Raw genomic sequence first — 21839 nt, forward strand, 5'->3', positions numbered from 1 at the left:
CTGCACTCTCGCTCTGTGAGAATACACAGACGAACACAACAATCACCAAACGTCTCAGTTTCACAGTTGCAAAAGAAAGGCTAAAATTCATTAAACCCTATGTAATGTACAGTATCAGTACAGTATTTGGCAAATAAAAGATTGGCGTGCACACGTGCATGGCATTTGCAAGTATACATTCATTAAAGATACAAGCTAGCTTGATACAAATGCCCAAACAATGATTGCTCTGGGACTTGTTTCTCAGACTCAAAGTAAGTTTTTTTTTTTCTTTTCCCACTGAGTCAGAAGGTATCGTGTACAGTACAGTACAGTAGTTTAATAGCCTTTGGCATAAACTGGGACAGGAAGCTAGCTGCCAAGTGCTCACCTACGAACCAACCGCAGTTTCTGTCGCTAACGCCAAGAGAAGAAACCTTGCGACCATTCCAGGCACGGCGCTTGTAACATATTGTAATATTTTTTTAGTTTTAGAAACTTTCCTGCAACATTCAGAGACACGAAGATGATACAAAAAGGAATAAATAAAGAACTGAATTGCTTAAATATTCTCCCTTTGACCTTGTGGAAGAACTGGCGTCTGCAGTGCATTCTGGGTACTGCAGAGAGTACGTACGTGAGGCTTTGTGACTGAGAACTGTATTGCATGTATGAGGAAGAAGTGCAACCGGAGGCATTTATGAGGGTTATTCTGTGCTTTGTAGCGTTATAGAGTCCGTTTTTGCGAGGGCCGCGTTAGTACTCGGTGTCGGAGACGTCTGCCTGGTCGGTGTTGCGTGACAGCATGTAGTTGTCCATGTCTATGGAGGGGCAGTTGTGAATGGAATAGCGTAGGCGCTCGGCTAGTATGGCCTGGCTCGTGTAGGGAGGAAGGCGCAGCTGGAAGAAGCACGTCTGGGCCGTAGGAAGTCCGTTCACAGGCTGTTGAGAGAACAAAGTGAGACTAAAGACCTGGGCTTGATCCCAGTTCACATACTGCCGTTAGGCATGGAAAGTACATATACATAATTAGCTAGGCTGATTGATCGTACGATATTTGCCAATACTGGCCGATAACTGTGACCATTTCTGTAACTTTTTAACAACAATTGACAAAATAACTGACAACATAATTTAAAAGTTTCCATTTGGGGTGAATTTTAGTAAAATAATTGTTTACTAAATTATCATTTTATATTCAAAAGTTAATTCCATAAAGTATTTTTTCCTGTGTCCCTTTTCAGTTTTGAAATCTGACAACCATTTCATATAAATAAACATTAATAATCATATAAATAAAAATACATCTTTACAATTTTCCATTTTTGGGTGAATTTCAGTAAAATAACTCCAAATTCTATATTTAAAAGGTCATTTCTTTAAACTATTTTTCCTATGTCTCTATCAGTTATGAAATCTAATGGACAACCTTTTCATATAAATGAACATTAAGAATCATATAAATAAAAATACATTCTTTAAAAATGTTCCTGTTTTGCCTGAATTTTAGTACATTATGTTCCTGTTTTGCCTGAATTTTAGTACATTTTATATTCAAAGTTAATTTCATTATATAATATTAAAAATTATATAACATTATATAATACATAAAAATATATAAAACATTTTCGTGTCATTTTCAGTTACAAAATCTACTGACAACCTTTTTATATAAATAAACATTAATAATGAAATAAAGGAAAATACAACATTTAAAAATTTCAATTTTTGGGTGAATTTTAGTCAAATAATTTTCAATATTACATTCAAAAGTAAATTTCATTTTAGAAAATCAATTTTGTCTACTTCTAATTCGTTGTCATTAAATTCTGTTAAATTAAAACAATTTTGTAATTAACTAAAGTATATATTAAATTATGCAGCTTTATTTAATTAAATTCATTCAATGTAATAATTCATTTTTTTATCTATTTTTAATTAAGTATATTGTAAAGAAAATATTCCAGAGCAATTTTGTCTACATCTCATTTGTTGTCACTATGAATTATTTTTTTTTTTTATTATTTACTCAATTTATACACAATAACTAGAAAATAACTAGAAAAATAAATATTCACAAAAATAGTCATGGAGTTATACTTTTTTTTAATTTACACAGCAAATCACACTTAAAAAACAGTTACTGTGAATTAGACTGTTTTTGCTGTATTTTGGCTTATTTAATGCTTAATTTGTCTTATTTTAAAACATTAAATGATATATATATTTTTTCCTTCACAAGTACATCACATGGAGCTCAGGTTCAGAAAATAATATTAATAATAGTGTCAATAAAATAATAATAATAATAATAAATATTGTTCATTATTACTATTGTAATACTCCACTGTAAAGTAATAATTACAAAAATAAAAAAGAAACACTCTGAAACGCTGAAAACACCAGCTCATGAGCTGCCTGCATGTAAAAGAACACAGTGCTGCGTTTCGCTCTGAATCACGCAGCACATTTATTTATTTAAATAAATCACAGCCTTTTGACAGTACCGCTAATCCATTTTGTGATTTCGGTGAATTCATGAATTTGATTAATTGTGCAGCCCTGGTTAAAAGCTCATACCTGGTGGAGATCCGTTTGACTGTAATCTGGGGACCGTAGGTCTTTCCCTGGGTCATGGTTCTGCCGATAGTGCGAACGAGAGGAAGTGTGTTGACTTTTGGGGACAGGAGGCCTCTGAGTTGGCCCTGTACAATGGCAGCGGTACCTGAGCTGTAGCGGGAATCATTTACCTGGAAACCAGCCAGACAGTGACACTGTCAGACAAAACTTCTGCTCAGATATCGACCAACACAGACCTATTAGTCTGGAGGTAAAAAACAGGAACCGTAACAAGGAACACTTTCACACTGGACACAAAATCAGCTGAGCTTAGAAAATGATGAAAGGTTCTTGGCAGGGAGTCAGAGTACAGTTTTTTCCCAGTGAAACATCAGCAGCGAATGCTGTGATGCACGTGAATGTGTGTGTGTTGTATATTGTAAAGAAAATATTCCAGAGCAATTTTGTCTACATCTCATTTGTTGTCATTAAATTATTATATATTAAATTAATATATATATATTTTTTTTAAATCTATTTTAATTAGTATAAAATAAAGAGGATATTCTATACCTGACAGTAGCCTTACCCGATCAACTTTGATGATCTGAAATTTTTGTGTGATGTCTGCCGGATTGGATGGCAGTCTGGAACGTCCGGACACGAAGCGCAGGAACAGGACTCTCTCCTCATTGGAGAATTCCTCGAGGCTCTGCCACAGCCAGCCAATGAGCTGATGGCTGTCAGTAATGTCACGGTATCGTACCACCTTCTTCAACATTTCCACAGAGACCTCGGGCAAGCCACACACCAGCTGTTCCAGCTGTCGAGCCGTGAGCAGGGAAAGCAACGGGACTGGGATGATTGAGGACATGCCCTCCCTCACTGCTGCCACCTACATACACACAAAAACTGCGTTACCATTATGTACTGTCAGCATGCAAGATCAGTCTATATGAACTATTCCTTTAAGTGAGATGCATAGCCAAGATAATTTTAATTCTAAAGTGTCTGGAGGAGAGGCAGATACCTGTCTGTCCATCTCATGAAGTCTGTAGTGCAAGGCTCTCTCCACATAATCGTTCCTGTTGGAGAATGTCAGAGGGACGTTATGCCCACCAGGAATCACCGGAACCAACGTGCCATCAGCACTGTGAGCCACAAATGAGTCCAGAGGGATCATCTACAAATCCAGAATAAAAGACAGTGAGAAAAGTCATGTCTGACAGAGTACAGTTTTTTCCCAGTGAAACATCAGCAGCGAATGCTGTGATGCACGTGAATGTGTGTGTGTTTGTTTTATTATTGACTGGCGTACCTGACTGCGGGGGTCGAGGTTCAGAAGCCTCCAGGACTTGTACATAAGATCAGAGAAGTGGTACAGCACTCTGAGACGGGGGTTTAGCACTTCAGATGAAGTCTGTAGTGCAAGGCTCTCTCCACATAATCGTTCCTGTTGGAGAATGTCAGAGGGACGTTATGCCCACCAGGAATCACCGGAACCAACGTGCCATCAGCACTGTGAGCCACAAATGAGTCCAGAGGGATCATCTACAAATCCAGAATAAAAGACAGTGAGAAAAGTCATGTCTGAATGGATGATCTCTGCTGGTCTCGGGTCTGTGTGCCTCACCACTGTGAAGTTCTCTTCATTGATCACGCTGTTGTCCAGGTGTAAGATGCCCTGAAGTGAGCGGTACGTGAGCAGGTCCACCTCCTCCAGGTCGGGGGCTCCCAGAGGAATACAGCACATCTGTTTCCACACCCACGGCGCCAGGTGCAGATCCAAGGGCTTTTTGGTTCGAATGGCCACCGCCATTAGGATCCCCAAGAAGCGAAACTGCACCATGTGATCATCCGAGACTGCTGCTGGGTTCAGCAAGAACGGGTGTTTAGCACTTCAGGGCTGCAGTCTTTGAGGGCGTTATACTGCGGAGGCACGGACTGAGGCAGACCCAGCTGTATCCCTGAACAACCTGCAAAATACACAGTCAGAGTTGTTGACATGAAATGCAAAATCAAATCTCACATCCAACCGCTGAGGAACTGATCCTAGAACAGATGTTCACTGATGAGGTCAGTGTGTGGCGATGTGAAGTTTTTTTTTTTTTTTTTCTGAGATATGCCAGGTCCACCTCCTCCAGGTCGGCGGCTCCCAGCGGAATACAGCACATCTGTTTCCACACCCATGGCGCCAGGTGCAGATCCAAGGGCTTTTTGGTTCGAATGGCCACTGCCATTAGGATCCCCAAGAAGCGAAACTGCACCATGTGATCATCCGAGACTGCTGCTGGGTTCAGCAAGAACCTGTCCAGACAATGGAGGTTAGTAGTAAACAGTCTTTCTATTTAGAGCAAATAGAGTGCTGCAGGGATGACCTATTTTTGTAGACCAAAACCAGGAACTACTGGGTTTTTGTTGAGGAAACCAGGGTGAAGCTACCTTCTGGTTTAGCCTACAGAAATACATCATCGCTATACATTCTGCTTATGCATTTCATAATCTAAAACGTACCTGTCCGTGTTGCTACCAACATCTGCAGAGCTGTTGGGAGTGTGAATGAGAAGCTCGACCACACCTGACTGCAACTCCTGGGAAAAGAGAATTCGGTTTTGGATGCCTGAACATGAAAGCAACACTCCATTTTAAGAAAATGGACTTACCTGGCACATTTCGGTAATGGTGTCGTCAAAAACGCCGCCGGCATCATCCGCCCCTTCTCCAACCAGCTTCACCTTCCATGCTCTGGAGGGCAGACGCAGCTCAGTGGGGTTCAGGTTCACCACCTGTTTGGCGATCTGCACAAAAATGGGCTTGCTAGAGCGCCCCCTGTGGATTGGAGGACAAGGTTAGGTACTTGATCAAGTAAAAAGTTTAAATCTTGGCAAAAACAAATCTGCAGCTCAAACAGGAAGTTTATAAACACTGTCTATCAACTATCCATCTATATTTCCTACACTTCCTGTGTTCCTCTACTGCAGTGGTTCTCAACCTTTTTGACTGGCCCCCCATTGTCATGAATTTTCCAGATTTTAATTTTTTTTTTGCTGGGATATGCTAGGATTCAGCAGAAACATTTTGCATATCTGAATTACTGGGTTTATAGCTTTTGACCCATACATTTTCAGGATTTTCTATGAGTCTGCCTGTTGTTTGTTGCTTCTGGATAAATCATATTTGTAGAGACTGTACTAAAAAGCAACTAGTCGATTAAATATTGTAGAAACAAGAATAACTAGAAAATATACAATATAATTCAAAAGTCTGGGTCGGTAATATTTTTTTATATTTTTGACAGAAGGCAAAGGCTTAATTTATTTGATCAAATATAAATAAATAAATAAAATCAAATAGTAATACTGTCAAATATTATTACAATTTAAAAGAGCGGTTTTCTTTTTAAATATATTTTAAAATGTAATTTATTCCTGTGATGCAAAGCTGAATTTTCAGCATCATTACTCCAGTCTTCAGAAATTATTATAATATGCTGATTTGCTGCTCAAGAAACAATTTCTTATTTTTATTAATGTTGAAATCAGCTGTGCTGCTTATGTCGTGGAAACCTTGTTTCAGGATTTTTAGGATAGAAAGTTCAAAATAACAGCTTTATTTGAAATAGAAAACTCTTGTAACATTATAAATGTTTTACTGACATTTGGTCAATTTAATGCATTCTTAGTGAATAAAAGCATTTCTTTAAAAAATAATAAAGCTTTTGGCCTGCTGGATGTGTGCACTTTAATTGTAATCTTTAAAAAAAAAATAAAAAAATACTATACAAATTCATTGACATTTTTAGGATTTTGTTGATTTTTTTTCTGTGAAAAACAAAAAACAAAAACGACATTTGGTCAATTTAATGCATTCTTAGTGAATAAAAGCATTAATTTCTTTAAAAAATAATAAAGCTTTTGGCCTGCTGGATGTGTGCACTTTAATTGTAATCTTTAAAAAAAAATAAAAATAAATACTATACAAATTCATTGACATTTTTAGGATTTTGTTGATTTTTTTTCTGTGAAAAACAAAAAACAAAAACATTTTTAACATTTCAAAAATTAAAACTTTAATTTTTGCAATTTTGTTTCATAGTACCAATAAGAACGAACTTACTATTGAACAGTGCTAGTTGTATGGTGCATATAAGTAAACATTATTAGCTGTTACCCATGTAGATGATTTCAAACAGTTTACTTATGAAGTTCCAATGCAGCTCACTGGGATTTGTTTGTACCTGAAGCTTTGGTTGACAGAGCCGGTGTGGTCCAGGCCGAGGTATGACAGCGTCCAGCCGAGATCTGCCTGATCTTCTTGTCCTGTAGAGCAGTAACCAGAGTGGGCTCTTTGACAGGATTGGAATGGCCCAGACCCAGCTGCAATACACACAAAGAGGACATAAGCTCCACTAAATATTCACAGATTCTTAAATATCCGCAGAAAACATAATTGCTGACAGTACCTGGGCCTCACAGTTGCAGCCCCATGCATACACGTCTCCAGTGTTGGATAAAGCAAGGATGTGTTCACAGCCCAAAGCAATGTCCTCAATGAAGACGCCCTCCAGAGCGGGAATAATCTGCGGCCGGTTGTGATTCTTCAGCATGGAGTCTGGCAGACCTATCAGACGCTCTGTGAAAACATACATGCATATAAGGGCTTTCTCAACATAACAAAGGTCATTTGAAAAACACAGTCAGCTTTACGATCGAAATATTCTTTTGAGAGAAAAATTGGTTCAGACTAGAATCAAAATAGAGTAAATGTAAATGATGCCACATTTACACAAACACATTTGGATGATGATGATGATGATTTCTGGAGGGTCTACCTTGGCCGAATGTGTAGACGTGTCCATCTTTGGCCAGAACCACTGAGAAATGTGTTCCACATCCAACCTTTTTAATGCCTTTATTGCAAAGAGCCTCCACTTTCTAACAACAAACAGAAACCCAGGACAATCAGCCAATGAAAAAAAAAAAAAACATACATATATTTGTATGATTTTCAGAAGTTTGGGGTCAGTAAGACTTTGATTTTTTTGAAAGAAATTATTACTTTTATTTAGCAAGGATGCATCAAACTGACCAAAAGTGACAGTAAAGACATTTATAATGTTACAAAGCATTCAAATAAATGTTGTTCTTTTGAACTTTTAATTCATCAAAGATAAAGTTTTTTCAATAATAAGAATGTTTCTTGTGCACCAAATCAGCATTTGAAGACACACTGAAGACTGGCGTAATGATGCTGAAAATTCAGCTTTGCATCACAAAAATTAATTATATTTTAAAACATCTTAAAATAGAAAACAGTTATTTTGAATTGTATTAATATTTCACATAATTACTGTTTTTACTGGATTTTTGGTCAAATAATTGCATCCTTGGTGACCACAATATTCATCTTTCAAAAATATGAACAAATCTTACCAAATTCAAACTTTTTGAATGAAAATGTACCTGATCAATCAGTAAGATTGTACCTGTGGGTAGCATTTCACTGTACATGGTCCAATACCCAGTTTACCATAATCACCGTCTCCGAAAGCCCACACACTCAGGCCGTCTGATGACAGGACCAAAGTATGATTGATACCACATGACACCTAAACACGACAGAAAAGGTCATCTTCACTCATCACGCGCTGGTCAAAGGTCATATACGCACATTAGAATGAAAGTCCAAACAATGAAGAAGCACCTGTCCAATGTGGTACCCATACAGTGCTGTCACTCTCTCCGGGACCATCTTGTTTGAAGTTGACCTTTGACCCAAGCGTCCAGAATCTCCACTGCCAAAGGTATAGAGTTTTCCGTCCGCTGTGATGACGGCTGAGTGTTTGAACCCACACGCCAGCTGAAAGAGGGAAATGATGTTCAAACGAAATCTGATCATGTCAGAATCAGAAATCTTCTGAAATCTGATCATGTGATGATTTTGGTGATTATCTTGGACAGTCATTTTCTTTACCTGCACCACTTCCTCTCCCTGCAGAGCCTCGATCTGTTTGGGTCGCCTTTGCCTTTCACTGTTCCCGTGGCCGAGTTTCCCATAATCCCCATCACCCCAGCTGAACACCTCTCCGGTCTCAGTGAGAGCCAATGAGTGGCCATCAGACCCGTATGATGTCACCAGCTGAGTCACTACATAACCTATTAGGGAAAAAAATGACATGTAATAGATGCAATATATATTTCATGCATTTTTATATATGCATGAGTTCAAGTTTAGATAATAATAATATTTTATAGGTCATTATTATTATTAATTATTATTATATAGTTACAATAAGTTATTAGAAAAAATATATTAAGAGGTCATTATTATTATTATTATCAATTATATTATTATTATTACATTAACTATTAATTATATAATTATAGTTACAGTATAAGTTATTAGAAAAATATAGATAAAAAGGTTATTAAATAATAAATAATAAAATTATTAATAAAATAATAACAATAATCATCATCATCATCATCATCATCATCATAATCTGATTTCCAATATATAACAAATAATAATATAATCTTATTACCAGCACAAGTTTAATACATTGTGTTAAAATTCAGATAATAATAATAATAATAATAATAATAATAGTTTATAGGTCATTTATTAGAAAAATAGACTAAGAGGTAATTATTATTATTATCATCAATTATATTATAATTACCTAAACTATTATTAATTATATAATTATAGTTTCAATATAAGTTATTAGAAAAATATAGATAAAGAGGTTATTAAATAATAAAAATAATAAAATCATTAATAATAATAATAATAGACAATAATAATAACAATAATAATAATCATCATCATCATCAACAAATAATAATATAACTGTATTCCCAGCACAAGTTTAATACAATGTGTTAAAATTCAGATAATAATAATAATATTTTATAAGTCATTATTATTATTTATAATTACTATATAGTTACAATGTTATTAAAAATAGATTAAAAGTATGTTATTATTAATAATAATATAATTATTATATTGTTATTATTATTATTATTTACATTGTTTGTTGATCATGTTATTTGTTATTATCAAGTTGTTTATTTATGTTGGTTTTTGTATGTTATTATTATTTTATTAATAAAATAAAATTTAAAAAAATTATTTAATTAACAGCCACAGTTATGTCACATTAAAAAGCTCTAAAATGAGATGAAACTTTCATGTATTCATTAAATAAAACTTATATAAGACTCAGTAAGAGTTAATTCACATTTAAAAAAAATTCTGCATCTATTTTCAACATTTTCCCCCTTTAATTCAATGTGTTAATTACATCTGTGTACAACACATATTACTGGCACTGGCCTGAAAACAAGTTTGCTGTGGTTTGCATTACCTTGTAAAGCTGAGATGATAGTTGGGGTGTAGAGGTCGTCTGAGTTACCCTGTCCGAGTCGCCCGTAACTGCCCTCCCCTACAGCCAGAACCGTACCGTTAGCCTGAACCAGGAACGTGCAGTTCTGACCGCACACAACCTAGCAGAGATAAATGGAGAGAACATCTCTTTTTAAATGAACATGCCAACACATTTTGTGGTAGCTTTGCATGTGTTTTCTGTTGATAATCTACCTGTTGAGTCTGCGAGAGAGAGGGAGCGAGTGTGGGCACAGACGCGCTGGTTCCAGCATCCGCCAGCTGCCCGTGACGTCCGTTACCCCACAAATACACCTCACTTTTACCACCCTGCTGCCAGTCCTGTCAAAACCACAAACATGACTTTATTAGATAAAAAAAAAAGATGTTTAAAGCACTATTAAATACAATAATATTTCCTTTATACACATTACAAAAACATTATTCCTTTAATGCAATCTCAAGCCAATTTAGCAAGCTGTAAAAGTAAAATAAGCATAGAGATATGCTTTAAATAATGAGGAAAGGGGATTTATTAGCTTTGCACGTGTTTTCTGTTGATAATCTACCTGTTGAGTCTGCGAGAGAGAGGGAGCGAGTGTGGGCACAGACGCACTGGTTCCAGCATCCGCCAGCTGCCCGTGACGTCCGTTACCCCACAAATACACCTCACTTTTACCACCCTGCTGCCAGTCCTGTCAAAACCACAAACATGACTTTATTAGATAAAAAAAAAAGATGTTTAAAGCACTATTAAATACAATAATATTTCCTTTATACACATTACAAAAACATTATTCCTTTAATGCAATCTCAAGCCAATTTAGCAAGCTGTAAAAGTAAAATAAGCATAGAGATATGCTTTAAATAATGAGGAAAGGGGTTTTATGTAAAGTAGAGACAGGTTTTGTGTGGCGCTGGCTGCTAGGGTTTGTGAGGGGTAATTTATAAAAGACGAATGAATAAAAACACGTGAAGAGTGATAAAAATCTGCCTGAAAGAACAATGCTGAACACAGGGCTATACTGACAGAGACGAATGAGGGAGATGAAGGAAGATCCGGATGTCTTAACACACACTTCCACATATCTGCTAAACCTCACACACGTTCAGGAACACACAGACTTACTTCAGGTCTGCTGGTCGCCCAGGACATGAGCTGTTCATCCATCATGAAGGTCCATTTACTGTTGTCCTGGAAGGAGAACAAAAGACCCTTTGCATAAATCAAAATAACCTTTAAGGGGCATATTGTGGAAAACAGGATTTTCTGAGCTCAGCTAAGGAATTCTGGTGTCATTGAGATACTACTATAGATTTTATTAATATTTTGAACCAGTTTTTATTTTTCGGTTTTCGTTTTAATTTTAGTTAAAGTTTTAGTCATTTTGTTGTATGTTTTGTACGTTACACATTAGTCATGTACATGTTTTTATTCATTTTTATTTCAGTTTTAGTTTTAGTTATTTTAGTACATCAACTTAACTAAACTGAAAAATGTTGCCTTAGCAACTAGCTGAAATATATATTTTTAAATATATTTATTTTATTTCAGTTAACATTTTAAATAATAAAAATGTTAATTGTTTTCATTTTAGTTTCAGTTTTACCTTACTATAATACACTGTAACGAATCATAATACAACATTTAATTCCAAAAATTACATGAAAATCTGAAAAAATATAAAAAGGTTAAAGGAAAAACTATAAAATAAAAATGTTATATATATTAGTTTTATACTTTACTAAATTTTTTCCCCATACTGATTGCACTAGTATTGTCATTATTTCATTGTTTACATCCTTTTATGCTTACTTAGTCTATCATTTTTTATTATTTGACTTGACTTTGAATTTCTTTTTTTCATTTTAATCCTTGTTATGTATTTCTTCTTTTCTAAAAGTAAAGCAGCAAAAACAGCTCATTTAATATTCCAAGTGTCAAAACAAGAGTCAAAAAAAGGTCTCGAATAAATTATGTTGTTTTTTTGTGCAAATAAACCTTACTAATATTATAAGCAGATATACAAATATCCTTCAAGTATTTCACAAGGATTAATTCCTTTGCATCTTACCAATGGTTTGGTCAACTCCGTGGATCCAGAATGATGGAATTCAGGTGCAATGAAGGATTCTGGGAAGGCGGTGCCACGAGCAAACGCCTCTGCGCTCTTCACTGTGGTTGAATAGATGGAAAGCCAGTTCCACTCTGAGGGACAGAAGGATCCAGGGGCCCCGTCCTGATCCGGCCCCGGCCCCGTCCCGCTGTGATGAGGCGGTCTGGGCTGACGGCACAGTAACTGATCCAAGAAGAGACCCATGGCCAGAGTGGCCAGACTCTGAAGAAAGGCACTGTGGGTCAACTGATCGCCCACCATCACATGACTCTGAGGAACGACACACACATGAAAGGATATGATGTTATATAATATCTATAATGCACTGAGAATACCATTTTCATAGAAATAATTATGGAATAATTAAGGTTTGTTGTTTAAAGAAGCTCACCAAAAATACAGTAAAAACAGTAATACTGTGAACTATTATGAATACTGTGAAATATTACGTCTATTTTAATACATTTTAAAATATAAATTGATGAAGTAGGAAGTAAAACTAGGTGGCGCTAAGGTGATGTTGACCCAGAGAGCTGCAGTGAACTGACTGACTCTGGTCTCTCCTCAGCAGACTGCAGATTGCAGGAGATCTCTGCTGTTTAACCGAAGACAATAATGAGCTGTTAATAGAGACTGTTAAGTGAAACTCTGCAGCAAAACGGGGCAAAGAGTCAATATGCCAGCAGAACAAACTGAGCCTCAGCAGAAACTCAGACTGGATCAGAACTGAGGCAAATATGTACAGTATGTGTCAGTTATCCTAATGTAATGAATACAGTTATTTCATTTCTACAGCATTCTAGAAGACTTCAAGAACTCATTTCAAAACAAAGCACACTTCTACAGATTTTCCTGTTTTATAAGCACATTTTATGATCAAAATCTACCAATAAAGGTACTCCAAATTAATTTAAATGGAGTATAATTGTATTTCAATTAACACCTTTTCAGCATCAAATGTTATATTCATGGCAAACTCAAGAATAATAAAATGTAAAATGATAATAATAATATCACTTTAATGAATTGACACAATAATTTAACATTATATTTACAAACAAACAAAACAAAAATAAATAAAAATAACAACAATAACATTTACATAAAATCTTTCAATTTGATATAAATTGCATGTACCTTCTTATACTTATACTTTTTTTTATTGTCCTCATTTGTAAGTCGCTTTGGATAAAAGCATCTGCTAAATGACTAAATGTAAATGTAAATGTAAATGATATCTGATAAAAAAAATGTAATATCTCCTGAATATTTTTAATTTTGTATGTGACTATATTTTGTAAATATTAGCAATTTTCATTTAATTTGAATTTTATTTTATTGGCTGATATCAATTTGAAAAATAATAAATAGAAAATAAAATAGTCAAGTGCGGATATAAGTATTTTTGCCGATTTTGTTATTTAGATTACTATAATCTAGCACTAACTTAAAGGCATAGTAAAAGATTTTAGCTAAATTTCCCCCTTTAAGGCCATTATTTTTTTAAATATAGTTTTCCCTTGTCTTTAGTGTGTTTATTTATTCTTTGTCTTTTAAAAAATAGCATAGATTTATACGTAATATTTTTCAGTTATCGTCCGCAACACAAAGACAGCAAAATATATCTCATTACATGAACAATAAATGTAGTGAATGTTGAGTTTTCAGTTTTGATGAGAAACTGCATGTACCTTCTCATAGTTGTACTGCTCCTGAAGCAATGTGGGAAGGCGCTCAAGAAAGACGGCCATGCAGGGGGCACGATTCAATCCCAGAATGCCCTGACTGCGTAGAACGGAACGGCAGGAGGCCAGAACGTGATTCTGAGAGATCCAGTCTGGGGTACAGCGAATTAGCAAAACATCCTGAGATAGGAGAAACAGAATTAAACATTACTTACACATTTTTAAATTAAACATTAATTGAATTAAACACTTTTTCAGAAAATGTTCGGTACTTTTGATCTTCCAGAACAAGCGGTCACCCCTATGTGTGGGATCCAGGTGGTACAAACCACAGAGCCCATTCCTGTAACCACAGTCTGCAGGACCGAACCATCCTAGAACACAGGGGAGTTACAAACAAAAACAGGAGCTTTGTAAAGCTAATAAAAGAAATACCTATAAGAAGCGTTTGACTCACCCTGAGAGACCAGATGTTGAGCACCCCTCCGATTCCTCCAGACATGAGTGCAAGTCCACTGGGACAAAATGACAGGGTCTTTACCGCGGTAATGTGTCCACTCAGGTGGAACACACATTTAGCATTGCCCCGCTAAAACACAAAAAGCACACACACACGCACAGCTTCCTTGAACTGTCCTAACAAACTCCAAAAAATAAATTTAGTGCCAAATAATCTAACAGTAAGAAAGTGAATTAAAAGGTGAAACAGGCAATAAATAAGAAGGCTAAATTATCTCCCCAAAAAACAAAACAAAAATAAATCATTCTGACCTTGATGGCACTGCTCTTGTCTTGGCTGGTAGACAGGGTGAGGAAATTGGGCACTGAGACATTAGCGCCCCCTTGAGGAAGATTCCACACATACAGGAGGCCATTTTGACATCCACTGAGGAAATAAAGGAAAATCTTAACATTTAGATGATGGATTAGACACCTGTGCATCCTTGAGTACCAATATAACCAATAAATGTCTACATATCCTAAAAATACTTCATGAAGTACTCATTTAAAGCTTTCCTCTGAGATATCTTGTACCCAATCTTCACATTAATGGTGTGAAAAATAATAATAGTGCCATTTTATACACTTTTGTAACATTTTAAGACCACTTGATTTGATTCTTACTTATAATGTTAATGTTTCTCCCACCAAAGTCGCCATTTAATTTTACACTTTTTCGTCTATTTTCCACCCTTTCTTTGACCTTTAGGTTTTTACTTCTGTTCTAAAAGTTCTTTTACTTCTGTTCTAAAAGTTATTTTACTATCTATTATCTAAATGAATGTCACAGCTCTTATTATGAACAATTTACCTATGTATTTGTCATTTTTAATACATTTTTAAATTGTATTGTTGAATTAAAATGTCACGCTGTTTTTTTGTTTTTTTTGATAATTTGTTACACTCTGATTTGTCATAATATCGAAGAAAAATCTGTTGCTACCTGGGTTATTATAGTTGACAAAAAAAATAAAAATGTTACTTTAATGAAATATAATATAAAAAACTTCCATTGATGAAATATAATATAAAAAACTTCCATTGCAACATTTCTCATTTAGTTTAACTTGATGTCCTAAAATAAATGAAACTAAAACTGAAATAAAAATTCATAAAAACTATACAGACATATTTAAAAACAACAAAAACACACAAAAAATTACTAAAACTTTAACTAAAATTAATATGAAAGTAGAAAATATATTTTTTTTAAATTCCAAAATATTAACAAAAACTGTAATAGCATCTCAATGATACTGTAAAATAACACTGGTTTCTATTTCCATTGCATTGCCATTTTAAGAATTCTACATGTAAATGGCTTTTTTGGGAGTGAAATGAGTAGTAACACCCCCAACAATTTGCTAAATACTAAAGTAGGTGGGCATCTGGTTCTGAAAATCGCTGTAATGATTATTAAGCATTATTAAGATTATGGCACACTTACACTGCCATCATAAGACGAGGCTCCGGTCCTCTCCCGGGCAGAGGGCACCACTCGGCCGTGTTGACAGTGCCCGTGTGGAACAGAGAGTGGAGGGTGAGCCACGCACTGCTGGCACGACCCCAGATCTTCACCACCTCAGAGTGGCCCACAGACAGCAGCAGATGACCGGTAGGGTCCCACCTGAGCGCACTCACACTCTCCTGTGAACATAAAAGCATCAAAACATATGGGTTTATTTGTGTCAAAGTATGTGTTCAGTTTCAATCTGTCTGAAATGTGTGAAGAAACCCAATTAATTTCATTCATTCAGTTCATTTGGTTTGCTCAGGTCATCATTCAAAAGTTCCCAAAAGTCTCCATGTTGCATTTTATCGAATGAAAACATGTATTTTTGTAATGAAATGCACTACAGTTTAAAGGTTTATGGGTGGCCAGATTTTTAATGTTTTTGAAGGAATTCTCTTATTCTCAGCAAGACAAAAATACAGTAGAAACAGTAATATTGTGAAATACTACTGCGATTTAAAATAACTTTTTTTCTATTTAAATATATTTTAAAATGTAATTTATTCCTGTGATGCAAAGCTGAATTTTCAGCATTATTACTCCAGTGTCACATGATCCTTCAGAAATCATTCTAATATGCTGAATTGGAGCTAAAGAAACATATTATTAATGATTATTATTTATTATTATTATTATTATTATTACACAACTGTTGAAAAGAGCTGAGCTGCTTAACATTTTTGCAAATAATTATTTGTGTAACAATACATTTATTTGAAACGCAAATTTTTGTAACATTATAAATGTCTTTACTATCACTTTTGATCAATTGAATACACCTTTGCTGAATAAATGCATTAATTTTGTTAAAAATATATTAAAAAGTATATACATATACAGGTGCATCTCAATAAATTAGAATGTCATGGAAAAGTTCATTTATTTCAGTAATTCAACTCAAATTGTGAAACTCGTGTATTAAATAAATTCAATGCACACAGACTGAAGTAGTTTAAGTCTTTGGTTCTTTTAATTGTGATGATTTTGGCTCACATTTAACAAAAACCCACCAATTCACTATCTCAACAAATTAGAATATGGTGACATGCCAATCAGCTAATCAACTCAAAACACCGGCAAAGGTTTCCTGAGCCTTCAAAGTGGTCTCCCAGTTTGGTTCACTAGAATACACAATCATGGGGAAGACTGCTGATCTGACAGTTGTCCAGAAGGCAATCATTGACACCCTTCACAAGGAGGGTAAGCCACAAACATTCATTGCCAAAGAAGCTGGCTGTTCACAGAGTGCTGTATCCAAGCATGTTAACAGAAAGTTGAGTGGAAGGAAAAAGTGTGGAAGAAAAAGATGCACAACCAACCGAGAGAACCGCAGCCTTATGAAGATTGTCAAGCAAAATCGATTCAAGAATTTGAGTGAACTTCACAAGAACTTAAACTACTTCAGTCTGTGTGCATTGAATTTATTTAATACACGAGTTTCACATTTGAATTACTGAAATAAATGAACTTTTCCACGACATTCTAATTTATTGAGATGCACCTGTATACGGGTCAAAGACGAAAAAGGGTTGAAGCATAAAAACAATACTGCTTTAAATTGTTGTTGATTTCCAAAAAAAATAAATAAAAAATGTAATTCATGTAATTGTATTTTTGTTTTTCTGAGCAAAAAATAAATATCATACATTTTCCCGATTTACAGAAGACACCAACTAAAATGTCATTCAGTGTAACAATCTTGTTAGGCATATTTACAACAAAAATCAATTTATGACATATTAAAAAACTAATTACTTTCACCCCAAATACTAATTTGTTACTATTTTTACATTTTTTTAATTTGCCACTATCCTAGGTTTTGCCCATTTGTCAGTAATAATTTTTTACTTTGCCCATTTGTCAGTAAGATTTTTTTACTCATTTAAAACCAAATAAAATGTAATATGCTCACTTATTATTTTATATATTTTCATATGTACAGGTCAGAATAAGCATGTTGTTTGAATTTTTACATAACTTTAAGTGTTACACTGAATGACAATGGAACATTATTTCAACCAAATTTTGACATTTTATTCTTCAAAAACGTATTTGAAACCTTAAATGTAGACACTTTACTTGCATTTAATGTGCTTTCTATGGACATAAAATCACTTTTGTAAATTTCTTTTGATGCGGACACCTTAACGTCTTTGACCCATACACTATTTAAATATTTTTAAATATTACTGTTCATCACAATCACTGATTAAATTATATTAATTTACTTATTATATTTTATGCCATTTTTGTGTAAAAAAAAATGATTGAAGAAAATATTTTCTAAAACATAGCGTTGCTTATAATTCATATCACTTCCAGTCCATTGTCTTACAAATGCTTACAAACAAACAATTTTAATTAGTCCAAACAAATTATTTATTCTCTAACCAGACATCATTATTGACCAGACCATCATTATTGGTGAATGAAGTGTTTGTCTTTGTTTTGAGGACTCCATACTCACAGGAAATGCTGTTAGCAGAATAGGCGGGTCGATTTCGTAGCTCTCTGCTGTTGCTAGTAGAATCTTGCCATCGGGATAGCCCACGGCAAAGGGTTTATCAACACTGTACCAGGCCAGACACTGAGGAGCTATAAAACACAGTGATAGTCATTCACCACTGAATTAATGAACACATTCAAACCGAGATCTTCAGCACATTTATGGACTAACCTTCTTTCCTGTAGCAGTGAGTGAGCTCTGTTCGCTCCACCCTCAAGTCGTCTGTGACCTCCAGCCAGCAGAGGGAGCCGTCCAGCCGGCCCACCAGCAGACTCTCAGGAGGGCTGACCTGACTGCAGGCTTCCTGACTGAGGAACGGAGTGGAGGTCTGAACCCACGAGAGTGCAGTGACCCAGGAGGACTGAGCCTCCATTTGTGCCTGAGCACCTACAGGAAAGAAGACAAACATAAATGCTTTCAAAAGGTGCTTGTATAATACAACCACTTTGTCCAGGATATTTGAAGATGCACATGATATACTGCAGTTTTTATCCATCAAGACTTGCCTGGATTGTGAATGTTAGGCTATGAAATTATAAGTAAAGACAACAACCACTAACACAGTTGATAAAATGAGTGAAAAACATCCCACAGAACACACTACCAAAGCATCTTACTGGTGACTTTTACACAGACATGCATTACTCACATTTTTATAAAAAAAAAATTTTAATTATTGTTTATGAATATGTTGATTTTAATATTTTTAAATATTTTTCCCCCAACCACACTACATCCAGTGTTGCTGAGGTTACCTAAAACTAAACCTGACAGTATTAAAAATAATTTTGGTAATTAAAATAAAGCTAAAATAAAATTAAAATTACATATTAGATGAAACATTTATTTAAAAAAAAAATCTAATTAAAAATATTGTCTTGACAATAACAAGTAAGTTTTAAGTACTACAATTACTACAACTATGAGATAAATATAATTAAAGCAAAATAGAAATATTAGAAAACTAACAAAAATGACAAAAGCTCAGCAAAATTACTAAAACTTAAAATAAAACTTGAAAATAAAAATAAAGGAGTAACACTTTACTTAAAGCACTGGTCTCAAACGCAATTCCTGAAGGGCCACAGGTCTGCACAGTTTAGCTCCAACCCTAATCAAACACACCTGATCCAGATAATCAAGGTCTTCAGGATCACTAGAAACTTCTAAGCAGGTGTGATTTGGAGCTGGTTGGAGCTAAACTCTGCAGATTTGTGGCCCTCCAGGAATTGAGTTTGAGACCACCGACTTAAAGCCTTTATGTATTAATGCATTAAAAAGGGCTATTAAAGGAACACTCCACTATTTTTGAAAATAGGCTCATTTTCCAACTCCCCTAGAGTTAAACAGTTGCGTTTTACCATTTTCGAATCCATTCAGCCGATCTCCGGGTCTGGCGGTAGCACTTTTAGCTTAGCTTAGCATAGATAATTGAATCTGATTAGACCGTTAGCATCTCGCTCAAAAATGACCAAAGAGTTTCTATATTTAAAACTTGACTCTTCTGTAGTTACATCGTGCACTAAGACCGACGGAAAATACGGAAAAGTTGCGATTTTGTAGGCCGATATGGCTAGGAACTATACTCTCATTCCATAATGATCAAGGAACTTTGCTGCCGTACCATGGGTGTAGCAGGCGCAATGATATTACGCAGCGGCTGAAAATAGGCTTATTGGAAGTTACCTAGCTGGGTATTCAGATTGAATCAGATTCAATTATCTATGCTAAGCTAAGCTAAAAGTGCTACCGCCAGACCCGGAGATCGGCTGAACGGATTCGAAAACGGTAAAACTCAACTGTTTAATTCTAGGGGAGTTGGAAAATAAGCCTATTTTCAAAAATAGTGGAGTGTTCCTTTAAAGTATATAATGCATTATAATTATTCATAATGTGCGTCGTAATACATTATATCTTATCGTAAATAATTATAACCAAATTTAAATGCATAGTGTAACAATGAATTGATAAGTGTTATAATGTATTAACTGTGGTTACAATTATTCATGAGATTGTACAATGCATTATAAAGTGCATTACAATGGATAATTAATGCATTAAATCTACTTTTATAATGCATTATACTTAAAGGATTTAAGTAAAGTGTTACCTATAAAAGCTAATTCAAAATGTTAGTAAATGCTATAATAGTATATAATATAATGTATAAATCAATTGATAAATACTATTATAGTGTATACATAATACTAAATTATCACTGGTTACATCAGCAAACACATTGTTTCAGAAGCAAATAAAGTTATTTTGATGCAAGATTATGGTAACAAACTTTTTTCTTCAGAATAACATGCACTGATGTATTGTGCACAATAAGTCCAGAAACAATTAATAAGTAAATAGAGATAATATTGCATTCATATTGTCTTCAAGTTTACTTGCTCTTACAATCAGTTATAAATTACTGTATGCCCGTTCGATTACATATATAAGATTTTACAGCAGTAGTGCTATGTGTGTGTGTGTGTAAATGTGACAGCAGAATGCTGGTCTGACCACTGACGGTCCAGATGTTGATGAGTTTGTTCTGGAAGGCGGCCAATAGAGTTCCCCCTGCGCTCCACGATACAGTGGACAGCAGATGCGATCCCATTGAACCATCTGAGCTCTGAGCATCCTCACTGCAGAGACCACACACAAACACATAACTGTCTCACTCAACAGAAAAATTATTTCCCAACAGACCTAGGAAACATTTGGAATTTCTCCCTTTCCTAATCAAAGAGACAAAAAACAGGGAGTCTCACCTGACGCTGCAGGTGTGTGTGTGCTGCAGTTCTGCTGTGTTCGGCGTTACGGCCCACAGTCGAACAGTCCCGTCCTGTGAGCCGGTGGCCAACAGACCTTGTTCTGAACTCCAGCTGCAGCTGCTCACCTACAAACACAGCAGCCAATCAGGAACAAGTCACAACATAGAGAGAGAGACTTGCAAGACATCTAGCATGTTTCTTTAAGTGTTTCTACTGTATCTACCGTATTGGCCCTAATATAAAACGACCCTGATTATAAGACGACCCCCCTTTTTCCAGATGTACCTTTTGGAAAAAGGCTTTTTAAAAACCAAATCTTGTTTTTTCTCAGTAAAACACATTTTGTCTTCAATTATTTTCATATTGCATATTTTTCCTATTTTAATTTTTGTTTTGAAAGTATGGTAAAAACTGGTCAAATGTACCAACAATCACATTTAAAAAATATACACTTTTTGATATACCATAAAAAAAAAAAAAACAGGTAGCCCATCTGAATTAGGACATTTAGGCTATCCATCTAATAGTAGCCTACCAAAATCTTATTAACAGTAGAAGTTAAATCTTACTGTAGTCTTCAAATCTGGGTACTGTCTTACGTTTTAAAATCACAAAGGGAGTTTGGTCCCATCAGGCTAACGTGACAGTCACGACTCATGCAGCTGTAAGGTTTTCTTTCTCTTTTGTTTTTACTCGCGATCTTTACAACACACATTACATTACGTATTTCATGGCACACTCGTTCTATGCATATTTGTCGCCACCTATTGTTGTGGGTGTATTATTGACATGCCAAAGTCTAGACCCTGAATATAAGACGAC

At 35.1% G+C, this 21839-nt stretch overlaps 1 protein-coding gene across 1 annotated transcript in view; it reads right to left on the bottom strand.

The window, feature by feature from the left end:
- Positions 1 to 277: 277 nt before the first annotated feature.
- The window catches only part of LOC107662710 (probable E3 ubiquitin-protein ligase HERC1), a 78104-nt gene continuing 56542 nt past the window's right edge, over positions 278 to 21839 (bottom strand). The window contains 26 exon segments of the mRNA XM_016452784.1: positions 278 to 921; positions 3128 to 3433; positions 3569 to 3721; positions 4172 to 4252; positions 4674 to 4845; positions 5053 to 5129; positions 5202 to 5367; positions 6760 to 6914; positions 7001 to 7170; positions 7370 to 7472; positions 8024 to 8146; positions 8242 to 8397; positions 8512 to 8693; positions 9911 to 10049; positions 10497 to 10622; positions 11057 to 11122; positions 12003 to 12314; positions 13736 to 13909; positions 14002 to 14103; positions 14187 to 14318; positions 14501 to 14615; positions 15678 to 15877; positions 18211 to 18338; positions 18421 to 18636; positions 20764 to 20888; positions 21015 to 21142. Of these exon segments, the coding sequence (XP_016308270.1) occupies positions 736 to 921; positions 3128 to 3433; positions 3569 to 3721; positions 4172 to 4252; positions 4674 to 4845; positions 5053 to 5129; positions 5202 to 5367; positions 6760 to 6914; positions 7001 to 7170; positions 7370 to 7472; positions 8024 to 8146; positions 8242 to 8397; positions 8512 to 8693; positions 9911 to 10049; positions 10497 to 10622; positions 11057 to 11122; positions 12003 to 12314; positions 13736 to 13909; positions 14002 to 14103; positions 14187 to 14318; positions 14501 to 14615; positions 15678 to 15877; positions 18211 to 18338; positions 18421 to 18636; positions 20764 to 20888; positions 21015 to 21142 (3993 nt within the window). The 3' untranslated portion in view covers positions 278 to 735.

The sequence above is a fragment of the Sinocyclocheilus anshuiensis genome, unplaced genomic scaffold (assembly GCF_001515605.1).
Source record: "Sinocyclocheilus anshuiensis isolate Anshui unplaced genomic scaffold, SAMN03320099.WGS_v1.1 scaffold457, whole genome shotgun sequence".
Lineage (NCBI taxonomy): Eukaryota > Metazoa > Chordata > Actinopteri > Cypriniformes > Cyprinidae > Sinocyclocheilus > Sinocyclocheilus anshuiensis.